Source organism: Pocillopora damicornis, chromosome 12, assembly GCF_964200805.1.
Source record: "Pocillopora damicornis chromosome 12, jaPocDami1.2, whole genome shotgun sequence".
NCBI lineage: Eukaryota > Metazoa > Cnidaria > Anthozoa > Scleractinia > Pocilloporidae > Pocillopora > Pocillopora damicornis.
Genome location: NC_142681.1, coordinates 14,564,521 through 14,584,696, shown reverse-complemented (window position 1 = coordinate 14,584,696; position 20,176 = coordinate 14,564,521). Strand labels below are relative to the sequence as shown.

The window sequence follows — 20,176 nt, the reverse complement described above, 5'->3', positions numbered from 1 at the left end:
ATTGCCGAATAAGTTAAGTCGGACGGGAGAGTCTGGACCCTTCTTCGCAAATAGGAGCCCAGTGCATGCTGGGAAGGTATCAAAATTGGAAAGGTCTTGTGCATGGTATTGAGAATTTATAATCACGAGGTGTGAGGAAGTGTACTTTGCTCACGTCGTTTAATTGTGCGGCTCTGTTCGTGCGATCTGATAGCTAAATTGAAAAACAGAAGTTATTTCAAATACAAAAAAAAACTTCCCGGTGTATTAGTCACCTGATTGTTCCATTGCCTCGCACTTCCTAAGATAGGTCACATGTTATCTCAAAATGTATTTTTTTAAAGATGTTTTTGTCTTTTGAAAATCGATGTTTATCAAACTCTGTGATTCAAGTGTTTTAAAACGGACTCACTTTTAGCATTTCATCATGCTAGGTTAGATAATGCGACGAAAATTGAGTTTGCTGGCCTCTCTGATTAAGGGATAAATTCTCTTTACTATGACAAAACGAGCAATTGTAACGCGGGAGCAAACTAGTTCCATTACACGCAGGATTTTATGAAAGGAAAGGAAATAGAAGCAGTCGCTTCCTTATGACTACTTAGAAACCTTTCCAGAGTTGATGTCGCAATCAATGAGTTAGGTTTCCACTTGATTCACTGAAATCGTCGACGCTATACGCGTTTTATCTGCGAAAATGTGGCTGTGAAACTCATGGAATATAAAGTGCGAAGTTTCCTAGAGTATGAGTTTACAGAAACATCGAAGCAAAGGCCGTGGAGGCAGTGGCAGGTAGTTATTCTTAGAGTTACAAAAACTTTCTCGGAATTCTTTTATCGTCTGTTAGTCCTGACAATCTGATCAAAACCTTAAGCTCAATCATATTTTGTTTGATGAAGAGGAACTAATTCAGTACCGGCGAGTCAAGGGTCTAATTTTCAGCCGTGATGCAATTTTATATAAACGGAAGACTATCGACCGGCTCTTTTTTAAACTTCATTCTTAATTCCCCAAGATTAGTGTGGCTTTCGTGTGGTAGTATTGCGAGGATCATTAATTGAATATCCCGTTATAGTTTTTGCTTGACCCACCCAATTACGCCGAGTTTTGACACGAGAAGCATTTGTCGTCAACGTGGACTACACCACCTTGTGATACACTCATATCATTCTCTCGCAAGAATATTTTCATTGTGGTATTTCCTCGATGACAGCTATTTACCCTGTCATTTTTAAGATGTGCAACCATACAAACATCGATATATTGTTGAAAATATCACGCGAGATCACGCCAAACCAGCCTTGGTGAAATTTTGTTCATCTCTTATCATGCCCCTCTGATTCTTGGCCGATGTGAAAATATCGTTCTCGTGTTTATGGTATTTCCGAAAAATTTCTCTGCTATGGGTTACTTCTTTTTCCGGCGTGTTTGGATTAATATTGCTCAAGATCAGTGGCTCAGTTAAGTAATTTGAAAGAGATCAAGTTTACACGTTGAAACAGAGATTTGTATAGCCTGGAGTGGTTCTTCCGTTGTATCTGTCGCTGACTATCTATTTTTATCCCGCTCTCTAAATATCGTGTTTCATGCAGGTAACATATATTTAATGTCTGGTTTTTTATTTTTTCAGGGGTCAAAAGAGTTACAGACCAGGTTCCAGTGCAAGTCCTCCACCTCCGACGCTTAACTTTGCCAATGTAAGTTTGAGAAAATAGTTCCTGTGCAATCGTGTGGATTATTAACTTTTAAAGATTTTAATTTACATTCGATGTCAATCTAAGCTGCTTAATATGTGCCATTGTTGCTCACTTGTATCTTTTATTAGTTTGAATGTTGTATACTTTCTGAAATTTCTCATCCCCTCTTGCCATTCTTTTTTTCAGTCTGACAATGGGCATACCACAGACATCTTTGCAAACAAGTTCATGGTTTACTATGTTATCAGCAACTTGGTAAGCATGTACTTGTATTTCCACATGTGTGTTTTACTGGATTAACCCTTAAACTCTTAGATCAAATTTGTAATTCTCCTCACAGTCAACCTTATAATTCTTGTAATGTTCAGAGAATTTAGTATTAGATCAACTATCCTCAAATTGATATTTTTCTTTATTCTCATCTCTTATTTGGTTGATATTGTATTGATATTGTAAGGAGAAATTCTGTTTTGGTCACTCATGAGAGTTGAAGGGTTCAAGTACAATTATCAGGTTCCCTCTTTCTTAACAGATGTTACCCTACTTGGATCTAACTTCTACTTAATTCATGCACCTTAGAATGAGAGTCGCACAACTTAACAGTTGTGTGATTCTTTTGGAAAATCTCTGAATTAGGATAGTGTGATATTAGATCACTTAATAAACCCTGATTGATACTTTTCTTTATTTTCATTACTTGTCTGCTTGATATTGTACTGTTGTTGTGAAGAGAAATTCTATCTTGATCACTCATGGGAAATAAAAGGTTGATTATATGTTAACCTAACTCATGCAATGTTTCCAATGTCTTTGTCTTTTTGCTGGTAATTCTCATTCACCTAGAAAAAGAAAAGAATATTAAAACTGTGCTTCAATTCACTCTTTGTACAGGGTGAGACAGCTCGTGTTCAGGTTCAGAATGGTGATATTTATGAAGGAGTCCTCAAAGCCGTTTCCTCTAAGGTTGGTTTTCAACAGAATGTTTCACCCAATTTAATATAAAGAATCCATAATGCTGTGGGTCTGTAATAGATCACAGACTATGTAAAAATGTGGTAAGAACAAAATAGTGGCAGACAAGGCACAGCCATGATTGTCCCTGATACTCTTACCACATTTTGATGTCCTCTGAGATTTATTACTATACAGACCCAGAGGAAACAGGGAATGTGTTTGTTCTATCCAATAAAAAAAGCCAAATTGTTGTTGATAGTGATGTCACATCCATGTCTGTCCTCCAACAGATCCGAAGTATGAGCCAATCAAAATGCATGTATAACTCAGGTTATCATATTAACCCTTTATACCTCAACATCATCATAATGTTCGCTATACATTCCCTAAGGTGCTGACAAGGAGAATTTGTTTAACAATCAAGAGCTTCTTCTTTAGTCGGCAATCATTTCTTTTATTCTCATGACCTTAATGTGTGATTCTAGGGTGATACTGTAAGGAGAAATTTTATGCTGGTCACTCTAAGGGGTCAAAGGGTAAACAGAAATTATCTGCACCTATAGTTCCAAAAATTTCCCATGGCATTGGCAAAGAATCATAAAATTCTTGAAACTTGAATGGGAAAATTTTCTCTTCTGCAGTTTGACTGTTCCTTAGGTGAAGCTCATCTTGTGCAGCAAAAGAAAAGCAATGGACTTGTTATCGAGGTGATTATGGCATGATATATTGGAAAATAGAATGCCTCTTTTGTTATTATATGGCTGTGGTAACGAGGTAGTTTCATTTATCAACTGAGTTGATCCACTCTGATGAAGGGCTAATGCTTGAGACACCAGCTTTAGACTCTTATATGACTCTTTAGTTTTCTTTAGACTCAGTTAATAAAACTAAATTATATTGATATACCACCCACCGACACAGCACCACAGTTTCTTTAGAAACACACCCCTTTTTATTCATTTGTGGCAAGAAGAGGTTGCATGGAAGTGATCAACTTGCACCAGCACAAATAAAAAAGTTGATGATGATGACCATGACCACAGTGATGAAAGAATACACCCATTACAGTCAGTTTTCATTGTGATCTGATGGAGACTTGTAGAGTACCATTAAAACACTGCAATCTACAACTCAACCCTTTCACTGCCAAGATCTTATTGGAAATTCTTCTTTCTGTCTGCTATTCAATTCTTTTAATGTTAATTCAGAGAATTTGGTATTTGATCAACTTATTATTCCCTAATTGAAATAATTTTTTATTCCCATTACTTATCTGCTGGATATTGTATTGATATTGAAAGGAGAAATACTGTCTTGGTCATATGTGGGATTAAACGCGTTAGGCAATTCACTACAGTAATTCCACTTGATATAATAAATATATGTTATTTGCCGGCTGGGAGGTCCGTATGGTGAAAAACTGTGACCGAGGTCTTGAAAATACTGCCCAAGGCCGTAGGCCGAGGGCAGCATTTTCAAGACCGAGGTCACAGTTTTTCACCATACGGACCGACCCTTAGCCGGTAAATAACATATTTATTGTTTTTTAAACTTGACAAAATTCTTTCCAAAAGAACCCGAATGATTTAGGGCAGTAAATACGGCAAGATCTTCCATAAACTGAACAATTTTTGAGTGAGTAAATGGTAGTTAAAATAGCGGTGATGCAAATTAAAGAGAGATGCCTCAGCGAAACATTTTCATTTCCGTAACGATAAAGATGATTTAAAAGGCTTCCAAACAAACTTTGAAACATTATTTTTACAAGTATCTGCCACAATCTGACACCTGTCAATTAGAGAGTGCGTAAGAAAAAAAAAGCGCAAGAAGATTTGAAAAACAACGGAACTAGTTTGGCAAGGACTGTCACGACAATGTTTTCTTCAAAAACAATCAATGATATAACGGAAAGTATTATTCACTCTCATCGACGATTCATTCATGTACGAAGATTTACCTCTGTTCATTAAGTAAACGGCGAGGAAAGTAATTGTGAGTAAATTCAAATTTTTTATTTTGAAGTTGTGAGAGTTTGCTTGTTTGTTTGCTGCAACGGCGTGTGTAAATCTGGTCTTTCCTCCACAAAAACTGAATTCGAACGGCAAACTCCAACGAGACACAAGGGGATTTAATGCGGCCTTTTCTCAATAAATTCCTTCAGTTTCTGTTGTGCAATTTATGGTCCAAATGTCCAAATTGAACAGACTTTGAAAGACTCACCAAGAGCGTATATTTATTGTCGAACTGAAATTAAAACTTTGCTCGCTCTTTTACTACGAACAAATTGTTTGAGAAAATTCAGACATTAAATGAATGAAAGTTCCATTGTTCAGTTTACCTGTAACCAAATACCTCACGTTTTAACTTTCTAAGAACTTTTTTTGAATGATTAAAATCAATTGCAGACGGTTTTTAGGCCGCTTGTCAACCGACGTAATGACACCATTGCCTATACAAATTCATTCTGAAACCAATATTTTTTTGTCAGCTAAATTGATTTGAGAGAGAGAAAGGAGGATTCATAAGTCGGCTTGAGGTAGTGACCGATGTGTTTGCTTAAAAATACTGCCCAGCGGGCAAAACGAGGTATATCTATGAAAAATGGCAACGAAAGTTGAGATGTACACGGCGACTCACGAAAGCGTTACCGTGGCCTGTGGGCAGAGATAGGAAAATACTGACCGGGTAAAGAACCAATCAGATTGCAGGATTCGTTACCGTGCCCTCTAAAAAAACAATAATGTATATTATTTTTCTAAGGATGAACGAATGTTACCCAGCCGTGATGGTCTTATCAGCACTATTGTGATTGCTCTGAAAGATATTGTGAGTGTTAATATAACCAAAACAGAGGAACCAGAGATTGTCATCTCAGTTGGTAAGACTTCCTTTCAGAACATTTGTATGACTGAGTTACAGATATGGTTAATGGGCTGAACCCAATAATCAGTAGTACAGTGTGATCATCTAGGATGATGTTATCACAAAAAGGACTGTCACCAACATTTATACAACCCAAGCAGAAGTCACTGGAGTCAATTGAGGAGCTGTTGGTCATTCAGCTCTTGGCATAACTCTGATGATGTGTTCCACTTGGATTGTTGCAGTTCTTTTCAGGACTGCACTACCTTAGAGAATCTCTTTACACCATCAACCATAAATCCTGGTTCACAAGTTTTTAACTCCTTACACCCTAACATCAGTATACAAACTCTCCATACTATGCTCTATACATTCCTAAGGTGCTGACAAGGAGAATTTGTCTAACTATCAAGAGCTTCTTTAGTTGGTGATCATTTCCTTTGTTCTCATAACCTAAATGTGTGATTCAGGGATGATATTGTAAGGAGAAATTAGGTGCTAATCGCCCTTAGGGGTTAAAGGGTTAAATTGTGAGGAACACCCATATGAGACAAATGAATTAAAAAAATGATTTCCAGAAGATACATCACAACTTTTGAGGCATTGTTTGAATATGGCAAGTACAAAATATTTCTTGAATAAAAGATAAAATATTAATTAGAGGCAATAGTGAACACAGAAGGAAGAAGAATGATTGAGGAATTTTGAGTTTTAAACAGATTGAAAATGATGAACTTAAGAAAATTTGAATTTAATGCCTTTGCATTCGGTTTCCCCAGCATGCAAGTATTGATTGATTGTGTGCCTTGGGACCCACCTAACGAGAGTCTGTGTTGGAAAACTACTTGTAGAATCAAGTACAAGAAGTTGAACTTTATATGCTCATTTCTTTTTTGTCTTTCAGATTCTTTTACAGATGCAGCCATTGCTAATGTTGCTCAGAAGCAAACAAATGGTCAAATTAATGAGCGGAAGCTGGAGGTATGTATGCCTTTAGATGGATTTTCCCAGGTTTGATTTTAGATGTAAGATCTTATGAAATCAAATTATTTCCCCTTGACTCTCTTCTGGGCACAGCGCTTTAAGGAAATTGGATCAATATCAGTATCTGGGAAACTGCCCACCTACCCCTACCCCTCCCCTAATCCAACATTAACCCTAACTTGTTATCAATTGACTGTTTTTGGATTAGGGGAGGGGTAGGTGGGCAGTTGCCCAGATACTGATATTGATCCGGAAATTTCATGAATACTTGTAACTCATTTCCAGAAGGTGTGCATTATATTAATCAAAATGTGGCATGCTTTTCTGTGTTGTAATACTGTTGTCTTTCATCTTCAGAGATGGGTTCCAGATGGTCCTGACATTGGAGGAGGCTTGGAAGATAATGTGAAAGTGGTAAATAAATTTTTTTTCAATTGGGTCTTTTTAGTGTAGTTGCTAATGTTGATTAGTTGTTTAATTAAGTAAACAACTTTGACATTAGTCAACCCTTTAACTACCAGAAGTGTGGAACACATAACTTCTCCCTAAAATATCCATACATTATCCAGCAAACAGGTGGTGAGAATACTCAAGTTAATCCAGTAAAAGTTGTAATCTTGATCCAACACTAAATTCTCAAGACTAATTTATAAGGAATTGTGTAGCAGCTAGAGGGGAGAATTCACAATTTAATCTTAGGGGTTGAAGGGTTAAGTGTATACAATTTGCATCAGTGAAGCAATACTTTTTTGTACTATGAAATTAAAGTGAATTTGAGCAACTACATTCATGAGGGATTTTTTTTTTTCAAACTGGATGGATTTTTGGATTTTTTTTTGACATAGTGAACGAATCACAAATTGTTGATTGATACATTGCCTGAAGATTTTTTCTATGGAAAGTACAGGTGTTTTCAGAGCAATTTCTTTTTTTGACATTTGGAACAAAAAGTGTTAAAATGTGTTTTGTTTCAAAGCATTTCCCCAAATGGCTGCTGTGTTTCCTGGTTTGTTTTGCTATTGTTGAAAACCAGCTGTTGAATGGTACCTGTTCTTTGTGTCATGCATGATTAATTTCCTTCAGACATTTTTTTTACTTAGATCATTGATCATGTTTAAAACATCCAATATGGCCACTGTATAGAGTGGTTCTATGTTTGCTCATTTCTTGATGCTCTGAACTTGTGTTTTTGTGGCAAGATTCTGAATTCAAATCATCATTTTCCAGTTTCCACTCCATTTGGTCTTCTTTTTGTGTGAATCATCTGGGGTTTGATGATAGAACTGTCTATAATATTTGAGAGAAACCTGGCAAATTTTCATTTTTAGAATTTATCACACATTTTGTTGAAAGAATTGTTGATCTCTTGGAATTGAGAACTCAGCCAGTTACTAGATTTTCTTGTGACCGGATCATAGCTTTGTCAATGAGCTCTCCTGTCAGTTTGGGTTAATGGTGTCATGGCTGTAAGCATTTTTGTCATGGGACAAAAACTAAGCCAGTTTGCAAGCGGCGATGTTGAAGTTGATGTAGATGTTCAGGTAGTGTACATCACTGTGGGAAATGACTCAGAATTTCTTAGCTTCTAGAAGTATTCTTATGATGATGGTGATGGTTAATCAAATGTTTTGGTTGATATAGAATGGCTGGTCAGCAGATGAGATGTTCAAAACCAATGAGGAAAAGTTTGGTGTTAAATCAACATACAATGAAGATTTGTTGGAGTACACGTAAGTGAAATGCAAATCTTCCACAAGACTGGGAAATAAAGCTTTACATCTTAAGCTCAAGCCAAAACAGTACAAAAGTCTTGCTTATTTCCCTTTTAATTCTCATTAGAACACCACTTCCAAAGGATAGCACTGGTGAAATGGAGCTCAAAGCGGAACAAGCAGCTCGGGAAATTGAGCAGGTAATTATTTTTTCTACTAACCCTTTCACTTCTGGAAGTGATTCACATGTAATTTCTCCCTATAATATCCAGCAAACTGGTGATGAGATTACTGAAATGTATATAGTGGAAGTTGATCTTGATCTAACATCAAATTCTTGTAACTTATGTACAAGGAAATGTGAAGCAGTCCGAGGGAAGAATTAACAATACGATATCTTGTGATTGAAAGGTTAATCTTTTCTATGCCAAACAGTATTTTCATTTTGACTATTGAGGTTAACTAATGGATGGTTTTCTCTGCTTTCATTTGCATTAAAGTCCAGAGGGCACTTGCACCGGCAAGAAGTTGATAGTGGTAAAACTGAAGAGGAAATGTATGCAGCTGTTGTGAGACCTCAAACCACAAGTGCAGATCCAAGAACCCCTCAGGTGTCTCCTGGACAGTCTTCTGTAGAAGGAAAGCCGCAAAGAGAAGGTATCTTGGCAGTAGACATTTGAACTTGTAGCTTTTATTCCATTGAACTAAGCAATGGACTTTTTTACAATTACTTAAATTGTAGCCCACCCACAGGGATCACTGCTTTACCTGATTTTCTTCCACAGGTCAAATGTATTTTTTTCGTTCAGAATTATGACGAGATTTCTCCATGGGAAAGAAGAACCCTCGAAAATGTGCCTCTCTGCCAAAATGTGGCTCTATAGCTCAGTTAGTGGTAGCACGCAACTAGTGTTTTGGAGGCACAGGCTCAAATCCTGTCAAAGCCTTCAATTTTTAAGGATTCGTTTTTCCAATTGCTCAAATTCCAGCTCACCTGCAAAGGTCATTGCTTTCCCTGATTTTCATCCACAGCTCAAATGAAATTTCTTTCATTGAGGATTGTAGTAAGTTTAATTATAGTGTCTTTTGCCTCAATCTTTAGCTGCTCCTGAAACAACTCAATCATCAGACAAGAGAAAAGCTACAGACACCGACACACCAGCAGTACAGGTGAATTTTATTGAATGTAAAGGTTTACTTTTAAATAACTTTCTGTTAATTCTTTTACCTCTAAGAATGACTAGCATCAAATTTCTCTTTACAAAATAACCCCTGAATCATACACTAAGGTCATGAGAATAAAGGAAATGATCACCAACTGAAGAAACTCTTGATTGTTAACGAAATTCTCCTTGTCAGCACCTAAGAAAATGTAAAGAGAACAGTGTGGAGAATATGTATACTGATGTTTGAGTGTAAAGGGGTTAAACAGCTTTCAGACAGGCCATCATTAATCAAGAAAATCCCCCCAGTCATTTACAGTTTTCTGCTTGATTATTTTCTCAGGAAAATGCCAAACCTGCAAGTGCTGTTACTGTGAACAGTGAAAACACTGTGACACACTCCTCTGGTGGTCAAAGCTTAAAGGATTTGTCCATCATAGGACAAACAGCTTCTACAGACACTCAGGCCTCTGGTTCCAAAGCAAACCATTCTGAAGTTGTGAAAGGTAAAGGAAGAAATTGCGAGATTCTCCTGGTGTAAATATTTTATTTGTTTTTATGATTATTTGGGGTATATGTGGATATAGGAAATTTAACAAAGGTGTTTTTTATTATCATTATTATTCTGCAGATCTGAAAGAGTTTCATTCCAACTTCAATGTAAGTTTAGCTTTTTATCTCATGAAATGATGTGATTGGTATATATCTAATGAAACAGAAAAACTTATTTGACATTGCACTTATTTAAGATTTAGAATTCAAACTACAAATTTTCCAGAGATCACCTTTAACAGTGACAGATTATAGTGGGAAGGTCAGAGTTATGGCAGTCTAGGTTGAAAATGTTGAGATACAGGTATCAATGAAACTCATTGTAGCATGGAAATCTTAAGAAGCAGATCACCAAAATTAATTGTATCAACTCTTATTTGTTGGGTTTTCTATAGCTAAAAGAAAAGTCTTCCAAGAAGGCAAAAGATGTGCAGCAAGCAGTTCCTCAAGAGGCAGATCAGACTGAGGCTACAGTGACTAAGACCACTACATCCTCTGTCAATGGTATGTATTTTTTAAAAAACATGTAATTGAAAGGGTGTAGGGGAAAAGACCAAAGTGACTCTGGATCAACCATTAGCTTGTCCATCCAAGTTATTCTGTGCTGTTCATGGTCAATTAGGGAACTGGAAGAGCTAATCTTAAATTAAATTCTCCTGCATCTTGAATACTTTGTCAAGCATAGAAGTGATGTGTTTATGATAGAATCTCCAGAATTCTCTGAACCCTGCGACCCTTGAGAGTGACCAGCATGTAATTTCTCCCTACAGTATTACCCTTAAATCACACACTTAGTTCACAGAAATAAAGAAAATGATCATCAAGTAAAGAGGATCTTGATTGTTAAACAAATTCTCCTTGTCAGCACCTTAAGAAATGTGTGGTAAACAGTATGGAGAATATGCAAACTCATGTTGAAGGGTAAAGGGTGGATGATCCACAGTAGACCTGGTTTACGGGTACAAGACATTTTGATTTTGAGAAATATGAAATGTTGTTAATTGTGGTGGTCTCTTACACATTTTTGGACTCACCTTTGGTTGAAAATGAATATCCCTCTATGTCTGACTGTTCACATATCTCTCTCGTAGAATCAGGGACGCCATCTTCTCCAGATGTGGCCAAATCAGAAGAGAAAAAAGATGGAGAAGCAAGGTAATTAAATTTCAGGTTTACTCAAGTAAATTTAGATTTTTGTAGTCCTGTTTTTTTCTTGTTTCAAAGTCAAGTTTTTCTAATCCTGCTATGTCTTACTTTCTAGCATTCTTTCTACTTCAAAGCTAAATCCATATGCTAAAGAATTCAAATTCACTCCCAAGGCTCAAGTAAGTTAACCATTTGACAAGCAACTATTTTCTCCTTACAATATCACCTCTGAATCATGCAATGAGGTCACAAGAATAGAAGAAATGATCACCATCTTTAGAGTCCCTTGATTCTTTGTCAAATTCTCCATGTGAGCACCTCAGGAAATGTATATAGAGAACAGTATATGGAGAATATGAATTGTGTCTCTATTATTGTTCTAAATGGCAAATGTAATGCCACAGTCAAACGGGGAGGAGCTTTTAAAGGAGGAGGATTGTAGAACTAGTTATGTGTTGATCAATTCAAAGCTTCAACATCTCTTTCCTTCCACCCCTCCCTTCAGGTAACCACCCAACTTTTGAAGATAGGTTTGTTCCCATTCCCGCTTCCTGTTCCAAAAATTTAGTTCAATTCCCACACCCAATTTTTTGTGTAAAAGGCAAAATCAGTGATCACAACTTTCTACACATTAACCAAGCTTCAAAACCGTAGACCTTGTAGACTTATTTTCATTAGCCATTTGCTTGCACAAGGGAACTATTTACCTTAAGGCCTATTTACACGGTACGACTTTGTCGCATGCGACAAGCTTACGACAGGCCTACGACACGAATTGTATCGTGTAAATCAAACCTACCACTCGCTTACGACTGTCGTGCACGTCACGAAAAATGTCGTAGGATTTTAAAGGCCTATTTACACGGTACGACTTTGTCGCATGCGACAAGCTTACGACAGGCCTACGACACGAATTGTATCGTGTAAATCAAACCTACCACTCGCTTACGACTGTCGTGCACGTCACGAAAAATGTCGTAGGATTTTAAAACATGTTTTAAAACGCTGCGACAATCGTAGCCGAAATTGATAGAAAATGACGTATTTTGTGACAAATTTCTACTGAGTAGGGGAGGAAGGTGAAATTTTCTTGCGTCAAAATGGCGGAGGAAGTCGCCTCCGGAAAGTCGAAGACTGCTTCCAAAGCGAAAAATACATTCTCAGATGAGGAAACAGAGAATATTATATCACTGTGGAGCGAGGAAGAGGTTCTTTTCCTTCTCTTGCAAATTATTAGGGAGCTTAAGCAACCACGACGACGACGCTGGGTACGACGCCAAGTAAAAAATGAATTTATATTTTATGAGCGAAATTCACAGTTGTCTAGATCTGTTCGGTTCGTTAATGGCTCTAAAATCGTGCTCGAGCTAAATGTGCAATGGCGGCGTGTAATTCCAAATGGAAATACGAAATATTAGCCGTCGTCGTCCACGTTCTGTACAGGACGCAGAATTTGGTCATTTCACGTTGTTGTTTTGCAGAGGATGGCAAAGAAATGTACAAAGATTTATAACGCACGTGCATAGCCATTGTTCTGCTCATTAAACCTTTTGTTGGATGACGTTCTCGTTGCCGTTGTCGTCGTGGTTTGCTTATTAAGCTCCCTATTGAAACAATGACCGCGGCCGAAACGAGTGGAATTGCACGCGATTTTGGCATGTCGTAGGTGAAAATGTCGTGCGCGTGTAAATTGTCCTAAGTCATGTCGTAGGCCTGTCGTAAGCTTGTCGCATGCGACAAAGTCGTACCGTGTAAATAGGCCTTAACACATATTCTGCTGGAAGGATTTGACACTTCCACTTCTTGATTTAACCGAGACATAAAAAGAGTAATTTTGGGGGTTAACAAAACTAAACTTGAGGTTAGGTTAATTACTCAGCAACTTTGCTCGGTAGCTTGGGTGCCATGGCAATGGGATGACATTTCAATTTTCCAAAAGTTGTTCTATAACAAGAAACTGATAGTATTTTTGTCTTCAGAAGTCAACTCCACCTCCACAACAATACATATCAGTGGGCCCACCACCTTTCTCACCAACTTCCATCAGAGCTCCAGTGGCAGGAGCTCCCTTCCCTCCCCACCCCCAACCAATGATGGTGGTACCTCAACTCTACAGAAGCAAACAGCCATTCAATAAACGTATGTTTAGTAGTGGTTTTAGGTTTTTTTTCCTGTTTTTGGTTGTCATTTTCTTTTGAGACATTTTGTTGCATCAAGTGTGAAACATAGTCAGTGAAATGGATTGTTTATTGTTACAGCTCCACGAAGTCAGTCATATGGAGGTGGCCGTGACCAAGGGGAATCACCGCCTGCCTTCTTATCGGCAGCTGCTGCAACTGGCAGCCCAATTATCACTCCAGGAGGTGGATTTCCTCAGCAAATGTACGGTCCAATTCCACCACATCAGCCTGTCACTTACGTCCAGCCACATGCAGGAATGGTGCCACAGCCAATGTTACCACAGGTAGGCAGTGAAGGTGGTTTTGATTTGTTTTGATTTATTTTAAATTTTGTTCCATGAAATTCCATGAAAAAGTCATTTTGCAAGTTGTGTTCATAACTCCCTTAAGTGATCAACTTCTATAGTGTAACTTTTTCCCTGTAATATCCAGACATTACCTGGCAAACAGGTATTGAGGATAATTTCAAACTTGTTAGGTAGAAGTCATTGTCTTGATCAAACACCAAATTCTTGAAACTAATTTACAAGGAATAATTGTTTAGTGGCTAAATGGGAGAATTAACAGTCAGATCTTGAGAGTTTAAGGGTAAAGCTTTCCTAAATACATCCAGCTTGGAAACTATCCTTGAACTGAGTCATACAATTTATTTATTTTTTTTTTTTTTGGCAGTTTGTTGTTCCTCCAGGACACGGTCCAGCACGATTTATTGCTCCTGTAAGTAACTGTTGTCTGTTTGATAGAATGTGATTCAAATCTTGTTTCTTGTCAGCCAAACTTATATAGTACAGATAAGTTACCTTTTACCAATATATTTATATTATTTATTGCTTATGAGAGTGAAATTGTGAGCATGTGGAAACTATATCTGCTTCCATCAAGCTGAAGCACAAGAGGGTAATTTGGTGTTATCAACTGGGTTGATAAAGGGCTAATGCTTGAATCTTCAGCTTTGAAACTCTTTAAATTGGCCATTACATTTACATTGTCAACTCAATTGATAACACCAAATTACCCTGTGATACTCGCCCACTGATGCAGCACCACAGTTTCTTGAGAAACTTACCCTTTAAGCACAAGAGAACTTATTTTCACACAACATTTTTTTTCCCTTTGCTCAGGTGTCATCACCAGCAGGGGCAGGTACTGTTCCAATGACACAGACATACCAGGATGGCACACCTGTCCCAGTTTATGGTAAGAATTTTTTTTTACCAACCAGTATTCAGTAGTACTTTTTGATGAAAGAGAGATGTGAAACAACAGTTTTTTTAATCATGGCAAGACAAAGAAAAATAGGTGGGTCCTCATTAAAGATTTGAACACTAGGTAGCGTGAGTTTCAATTAGAGACAGACTGAGACAAGCTGCACAAATTATGATTTGTTTTTTAATTTTTTTTTCAGTTGCTGGTGCACCCATGCCAAGTGCAGGCACCCCTCAAGGTCAGCCGCAGCCCAGCCCTTCACAGTCAGGTCAGTTTGTCTTCAGCTCCCCGATGCCAGGACAGCCTCAGGTTGGCGCACCCCCTCAGGGACAAGTTACACCTGGCCCTGCCCCGTATGTTTACATTCCTTCAGTGGCACCTAATGCTGTGCCCACTTCTACTCCGTCGTCAGTATCCTACATGCCTGGTGAGTGACAGCCATTCTTGTTGCCAAATGGAGGGCATAGCTTGATCACCCTGCACCCACCCCCCCCACCCCTCACCCCTTATCTTCATGCTAAAAGGTTGATGTTTTAAGCTACAGTCTCTCTTTGAAGCAAACAATGCAACTCTTGTTTAGAAGACAGTGTGGTATCAAAGCCAACCAGAGTTCCCTACACAGGAAGGGGGATGTGGGGTAAGGTGTACATGGAGCCCTCTCTATCGAGCAAAAGTGACAGTGATCAAGCAAAAGTGACACCCCCCACCCCTTCCATTAAAGAGATAGACTTGCCATTTACTTTGCAAAAATCTGGGATTTATTTTTAATTGAATCTATTTTCTTGCCTCAGCAGGCCCTTTCCATAATGACAGGATACAGTGACAAGAAATAAAAACGAAAAGAAGAAAAAAAATTGAAGCTCCTTTTGACTGCAGAGTCTAGCAGTCTATACTTTCTCTGTGTTACTGAAAAGAAGTCCCAGCAACAGGAAGGAGGGATCCACAGATGCCCCTGTCTGTTGTATTTAAAAACAAATTTGTTGCAAAAGCAAATAAAATATTTGTTGGAATAAATTTTGAAACATTGTTTTATTTCTTTGCATGTGGCGTTCGTTTGTGTAATTATTTCAACACCCACTGACAACGAGTATTTTTTGAAGGAATTCAAAGTAAAAACGACAGCTGGCTTAAACCCGTTAACTCCCAGAAGTGATTGAGAGGTAACTTCTCATAGAATATCCTCACACTTTCTTGCAAACAGATAATGATAATACTTGAACTTATCGCGTAGAAGTTGATTTTCTTGATCTGACACCAAATTCTCAGAACTAATTTAGAAGGAAATGTGCAGCAGCTAGAGGGGAGAATTTACAATCAGATCTTGGGAGTTAAAGGTTAAGCATAGTATGCATCTGATTGGTCGAGGAAGTAGGGCGTGAATTTTTTCATCCAATCACAGAGAAAAATCATAGCTTCTCATTATTTCCTCCACAACTCGTTAAAAGAATATTTTAAACTTGAGGAAAGTAGAGGCTTTACTCGCTTGAAAAAAATGTTGCAATTGTTCTGTAGGCTTGAGTTCCAAATACATGTCCCTTTTCTACACCCACTATTAACCGTTTGACTGATAATCCTCTAACTAATATTTTTCTTTATTCACATCACTCGTCTGCTTGATGTTGTTTCAAAGTAGTAAGGAGAAATTTAGTCTTTGTCATTCGTAGAAGTTAAAGGATTAACATGGCGTCCCCTAAGTAGAACTAAAGCAATGCACCTGGTATCCCTGTGACTTGTCTGAAGACAAATAAGAGACTGGTGTCCCTTCCAGTCCGTGTTTCATTGTAAATATTTGTTTTCTTACTTGCTGTTCACTATTTTTGTTTTTGCTGAGCGGGGTAGCGAGAACGAGCGCAAGAGGTCCAAAATAAGATGAAAAAAAACCAGAAAGAAAGGAAAAATTACATAAATGGTGAAAATAAAAGTATTAAATCCCCCGAAACTCTATTTTCGCTCGCGCCCTCGATGCTGACCCTGGACAGAATGGAGGGTCTGTGACTAGACTTTAGAAAGCCAGAAACAAGTGCTTTGCTCAACTCAGTGAAAAGCTTTAAATCATTTCACTGTGGTTGAAACCCATGTTTTTTCAACACCGTAAAACCTTTCAAATATGTAGTTTTCCTTACACCTTCCACAATAACTCAACGTGTAAAGGCCTTTGTAAGGACTGACCCCTCACTCATCCCCCTCTGCCTTCCACTTCAAAGATCTCGTCAGTAATTCTCCTTACTTTCTACCATACAATTCATATGCTGTTAGTTCGGTGAATTTGGTATTGCATCAACCAACAATCCCCTATAATTGATATTTTTATTTATTGCCATCACTTATCTGCTTGATAGTGTATTGATATTGTAAGGAGAAATACTGTTTTGGTCACCCGTGGGAATCAAAGGGTGAAAGAAAAGACGCCTTTTTCGTTTAGTTTTCTAATTAAACACTCCCAAAGAATGAAGAAAAAGACGGTAAATATAATCGTCTGTTCTCCGACAGGCAACAACCTCAGGTAAATACAGGTGTAGAGAGATTAAGCCCTTCCCAGAGGGGCGCACGCCGTTCGTATGATCTACAAAGTGTCAAAACTGGACGTTTTTCTCCTCGTTTCCAACCCATGAGCTTTTATTTGGGTCAAGTTCAATTTTTGAGTGCTTCAGTCACTCCGCTACCACCGAAAGAATCGGACTGACAACCAATTTGCCGCCGATGTACAATGTAAAAGTGGAAACAGGTGGCTCTATTGAGGCACTATTTTCCTAGTCATTCAATATTTGACAAAAACGAAAAAACTGATGATGGAGCGGAGATTACTTTGGTCTACTAATGGAACATTTCTTGACATTTTGACGTTTAATTAAAAGCAGGGGTCGCCAGAAAAGATAGAATACCTGGTAAAGAAAAACAACATTTGTTCAGATTGAATGAAAAAGCCTTAATAGGAGTGACACATCTAAATGGAATTAAGTTCTTGATGAGCTTCAGGAAAACCCGCCAAAAGAATCAGACATTGCAGTGAGTCAAGCCACTTAAAAGATCTTTAAAAGTTATTCTCGCAAATACACTTTTAAGGAGCAAGTTCTTCGCTATCACTTTTTAAATTTTCAAGCCAACTAGGTCTGGAGGATCCTACGCTTGGTGAAACGTTGGTTTCAAATCGCTGAAAGACTGTTTGAAGAAATTCGTCATATTTGGTTGAAGACCTTTTCCTAGTGAACAAGCATCGGACGGAAGTTGTTATTCAAACATTGACTCCTTTCGTTAAAAACAACCCGACCGAAAGTGCGCGCTCATTTAAGGCAGTTTAGTACTTAGCTAAATTGTGCTTTAGCAAAACTATGAATGACTCCTCAACTCCTTCAGTTACTTGGTCTTCTGTTGGGAAAGCCATTCCAATGATATTTATTTCGTTGGTGGCTTTAGGTGGCAACTCTATTGTTGTCATCTCTGTTGCGACAAAAAAAGTCATTCGGCGCGTGCCAGCCAATATATTTGTCTTGAATTTAGCCGTGACGGACATTTCAGCAAGTCTTATCTGCATACCTCTTTCGTACATCACCGTGCTCTGTAATAACAATTGGATTTTTGGGGAAGCTATCTGCCAAGTGGAGGCTTTTGTCATAGTTCTGCTCTCCAACGTAACTTTGTTGACTTTGTTTAGCTTCAGCTGGTACAGATATAAAACCATCACTTCTTACTATAAATACTCCACGCTTGAATTATGGAGATTGGTAAAATGTATGGTGGGCGCCATATGGGGTGTTAGTATCTTTTTCACCCTTCCCCCTGTGTTTGGGTGGGGCGAGTTTTATTTCAGCTCCAGTATTTCCACGTGCTCGCTGAACTGGTCAAAACATATGTCTTACAGTATATTAATACTTGTGTCGCTATTTTGTATACCTTCGTGCCTCATGACAGTGTTTTATTACAAGATTATGAAGTTTGTTCGTAAGCATAACAAGAATTTTCGCTCCAGTAAAGCGTGGTGTGGTGCTACCGATAGTCAGTTGAGCTGCTCCAACCTTGATCAAGTTGGCAAAGTGCCCGAGGTAATAATCAACTTTCCTGATTCTAGTATTCAGAGTGGTGCAAGCACACTGATCGCCGAAACAGGAACAATCTATAACTTTAAGTTGCATATGCGAGCAGTAGGCACAACGCCTTCAACATCTTCAGGACTGGCTCCAGTGGAAACGTTTGGCGTTAAAGACGCTACAGTCATAGAGGACAACAACAGCCAAACATCTCGGGTCATTTCTCCAACTCCGTCAGAACAATCAGGTATCGTGCGGTTCGGCAAAACGCAGAAACGATTTAATCAACAAGAAAAGCTAGTTAAAGTATTGTTGGTGACTATTCTGGCATTCAAAGTTTGTTGGTTTCCTTTCGCTGTGTATAGCATCCTCGAAACTCTAGACCTGCATGCGAGTGATTCTTCATCGTTTCCTCTGGTGGCAGCATGGCTGGCATTTTCAAACACAATCTGCAATCCTATCATATATGCATTCTTGAATAAGCAGTTCAAAATGGCATTTAAAGATGTACTCCGAGTACTATGCCGAGGTAAAATACGCAAAAATACAGTAGAGCCCCACTCCGTGGTCCGGCCTTAGGAAATATTGCCGCACTGATCTATTGACCAGAAGTGGATGTGTGAAGTTCTTTGAAATTGACTGTTATCAAGGACCATAAGAGACCAAACATAAGCAAGTTACTTATGCAAAAAGTGGGCTATTTACACACCTGTATGTCCCACCTTCCATCTTACTTTAAGGCGGGTGTTCACCAATATTTCAACATTTTATTTTTTTCCGCACTTCTCTCTGGTTTTAAGTCAGAGTTTTTGCCAATATGCTAGGTGTACACACATACAATCTCATAAAATCTCGGCCAAATGGAAATGAGGAAAACAACTTCAGAAATGAGATGACAGCAAAACTTGAATGATTTTAGAACTTCATTGCTTGAGAGAGAATACCTAGAGTGCTCTCAAGTCAAAGGAACCTTAGCCATATAATGTTTTAACCAAGATCCCAAGATCTCATTAGTCAGTTCTCTTTACTGTCTACCATACAATTTTTATGATGTTAGGTTTGAGAATTTGGTATTGGATCAACTAATAATCCCCTAATTGATATGTATCTTTATTCTCATCACTTGTCTGCTTGATATTGTGTTGATATTGTAAGGAGAAATTCTGTCTTGGTTACTCATGGGAGTTAAAGGGTTAAAGGGTTAAAAGCATTCTAAAATTAGTAGTTATATAACTAACCTGCTTCTAGAATGAATCTAACATTCTTCATATTTTCGTTTACTCAACACTCTTCATTAATGGACTTCACTGTAACTTCATAGGACTCTGAGGAAGACCATGTAAATATAATAAAACTGTTGCCTGAGTAGCAGGTTATCGATTAAACCAGGAGTAAGTAATTAGAAAATTAGGACATGGAAAGAAGTTACACTCTCTCTCCCTTGCATGGATTTCTTGCATTATTGCTAGGGACCCACATGCAGGCTACATACAATGAACTATGTTTTTCTGAAGTACCCATTCTGCTGCAAAATCAAGGTGAGGGTAACGTTTTGAATGCAATTCCCACTGCAGTTAATGGACATTCCATTTAACGGATAAGCTCAGAACTGAGAAAATTGGACCCTTCAACAGATATGCCCTGTAAGTTTGTGCCCCTTTAAGGCAGATGCCGCAAAATAACAACATCTCAAGGTGTGCCAAGGAGTGAGCCAAG

The 20,176-nt window shown here is 38.2% G+C and overlaps 2 protein-coding genes and 1 long non-coding RNA gene across 4 annotated transcripts; 2 read left to right on the top strand and 1 right to left on the bottom strand.

The window, feature by feature from the left end:
- The first annotated feature begins 338 nt into the window (after positions 1-338).
- On the top strand, positions 339-15,449 carry LOC113666246 (uncharacterized). 2 transcript variants are annotated; one of them, XM_089189064.1, is made up of 23 exons: positions 339-771; positions 1,610-1,676; positions 1,863-1,931; positions 2,568-2,639; positions 3,272-3,337; positions 5,391-5,508; positions 6,397-6,473; positions 6,834-6,890; positions 8,118-8,206; positions 8,316-8,388; positions 8,689-8,845; positions 9,291-9,358; positions 9,695-9,857; positions 9,983-10,011; positions 10,299-10,407; positions 10,995-11,058; positions 11,165-11,228; positions 13,029-13,188; positions 13,308-13,513; positions 13,902-13,946; positions 14,351-14,426; positions 14,635-14,862; positions 15,230-15,449. In XM_089189064.1, exons 1-23 carry the CDS (start codon positions 725-727, stop codon positions 15,256-15,258), a joined length of 2,133 nt encoding a protein of 710 aa, XP_089045190.1. In that variant the 5' UTR covers positions 339-724; the 3' UTR covers positions 15,259-15,449. The 2 variants fall into 2 exon arrangements, with proteins under 2 accessions (XP_089045190.1, XP_089045189.1); XM_089189063.1 differs by having other exon boundaries at positions 15,227-15,449.
- LOC149036654 (uncharacterized) lies at positions 8,287-11,052 on the bottom strand. The gene is made up of 2 exons (XR_016181539.1): positions 10,938-11,052; positions 8,287-9,842 (listed from the first exon to the last, which is right to left on the bottom strand). It is a non-coding gene; the product is annotated as an uncharacterized LOC149036654 (long non-coding RNA).
- Positions 15,450-17,425: 1,976 nt separating the features above from the next.
- On the top strand, positions 17,426-19,845 carry LOC113666247 (5-hydroxytryptamine receptor 1E-like). The gene has a single exon (XM_027182008.2). It carries the CDS (start codon positions 17,765-17,767, stop codon positions 19,037-19,039), a length of 1,275 nt encoding a protein of 424 aa, XP_027037809.2. The 5' UTR covers positions 17,426-17,764; the 3' UTR covers positions 19,040-19,845.
- The last annotated feature ends 331 nt before the right edge of the window (positions 19,846-20,176 follow it).

Excerpts from the sequence above, each read along its gene's own strand:
- LOC113666246 (XM_089189063.1), top strand. The coding sequence starts at position 725 with ATGAGTTTACAGAAACATCGAAGCAAAGGCCGTGGAGGCAGTGGCAG. Across the intron at positions 1,932-2,567 it reads ACTATGTTATCAGCAACTTG|GGTGAGACAGCTCGTGTTCA; the intron begins GTAAGCATGTAC and ends CTCTTTGTACAG. Across the intron at positions 5,509-6,396 it reads AGAGATTGTCATCTCAGTTG|ATTCTTTTACAGATGCAGCC; the intron begins GTAAGACTTCCT and ends TTTGTCTTTCAG.
- LOC113666247 (XM_027182008.2), top strand. The coding sequence starts at position 17,765 with ATGAATGACTCCTCAACTCCTTCAGTTACTTGGTCTTCTGTTGGGAAA.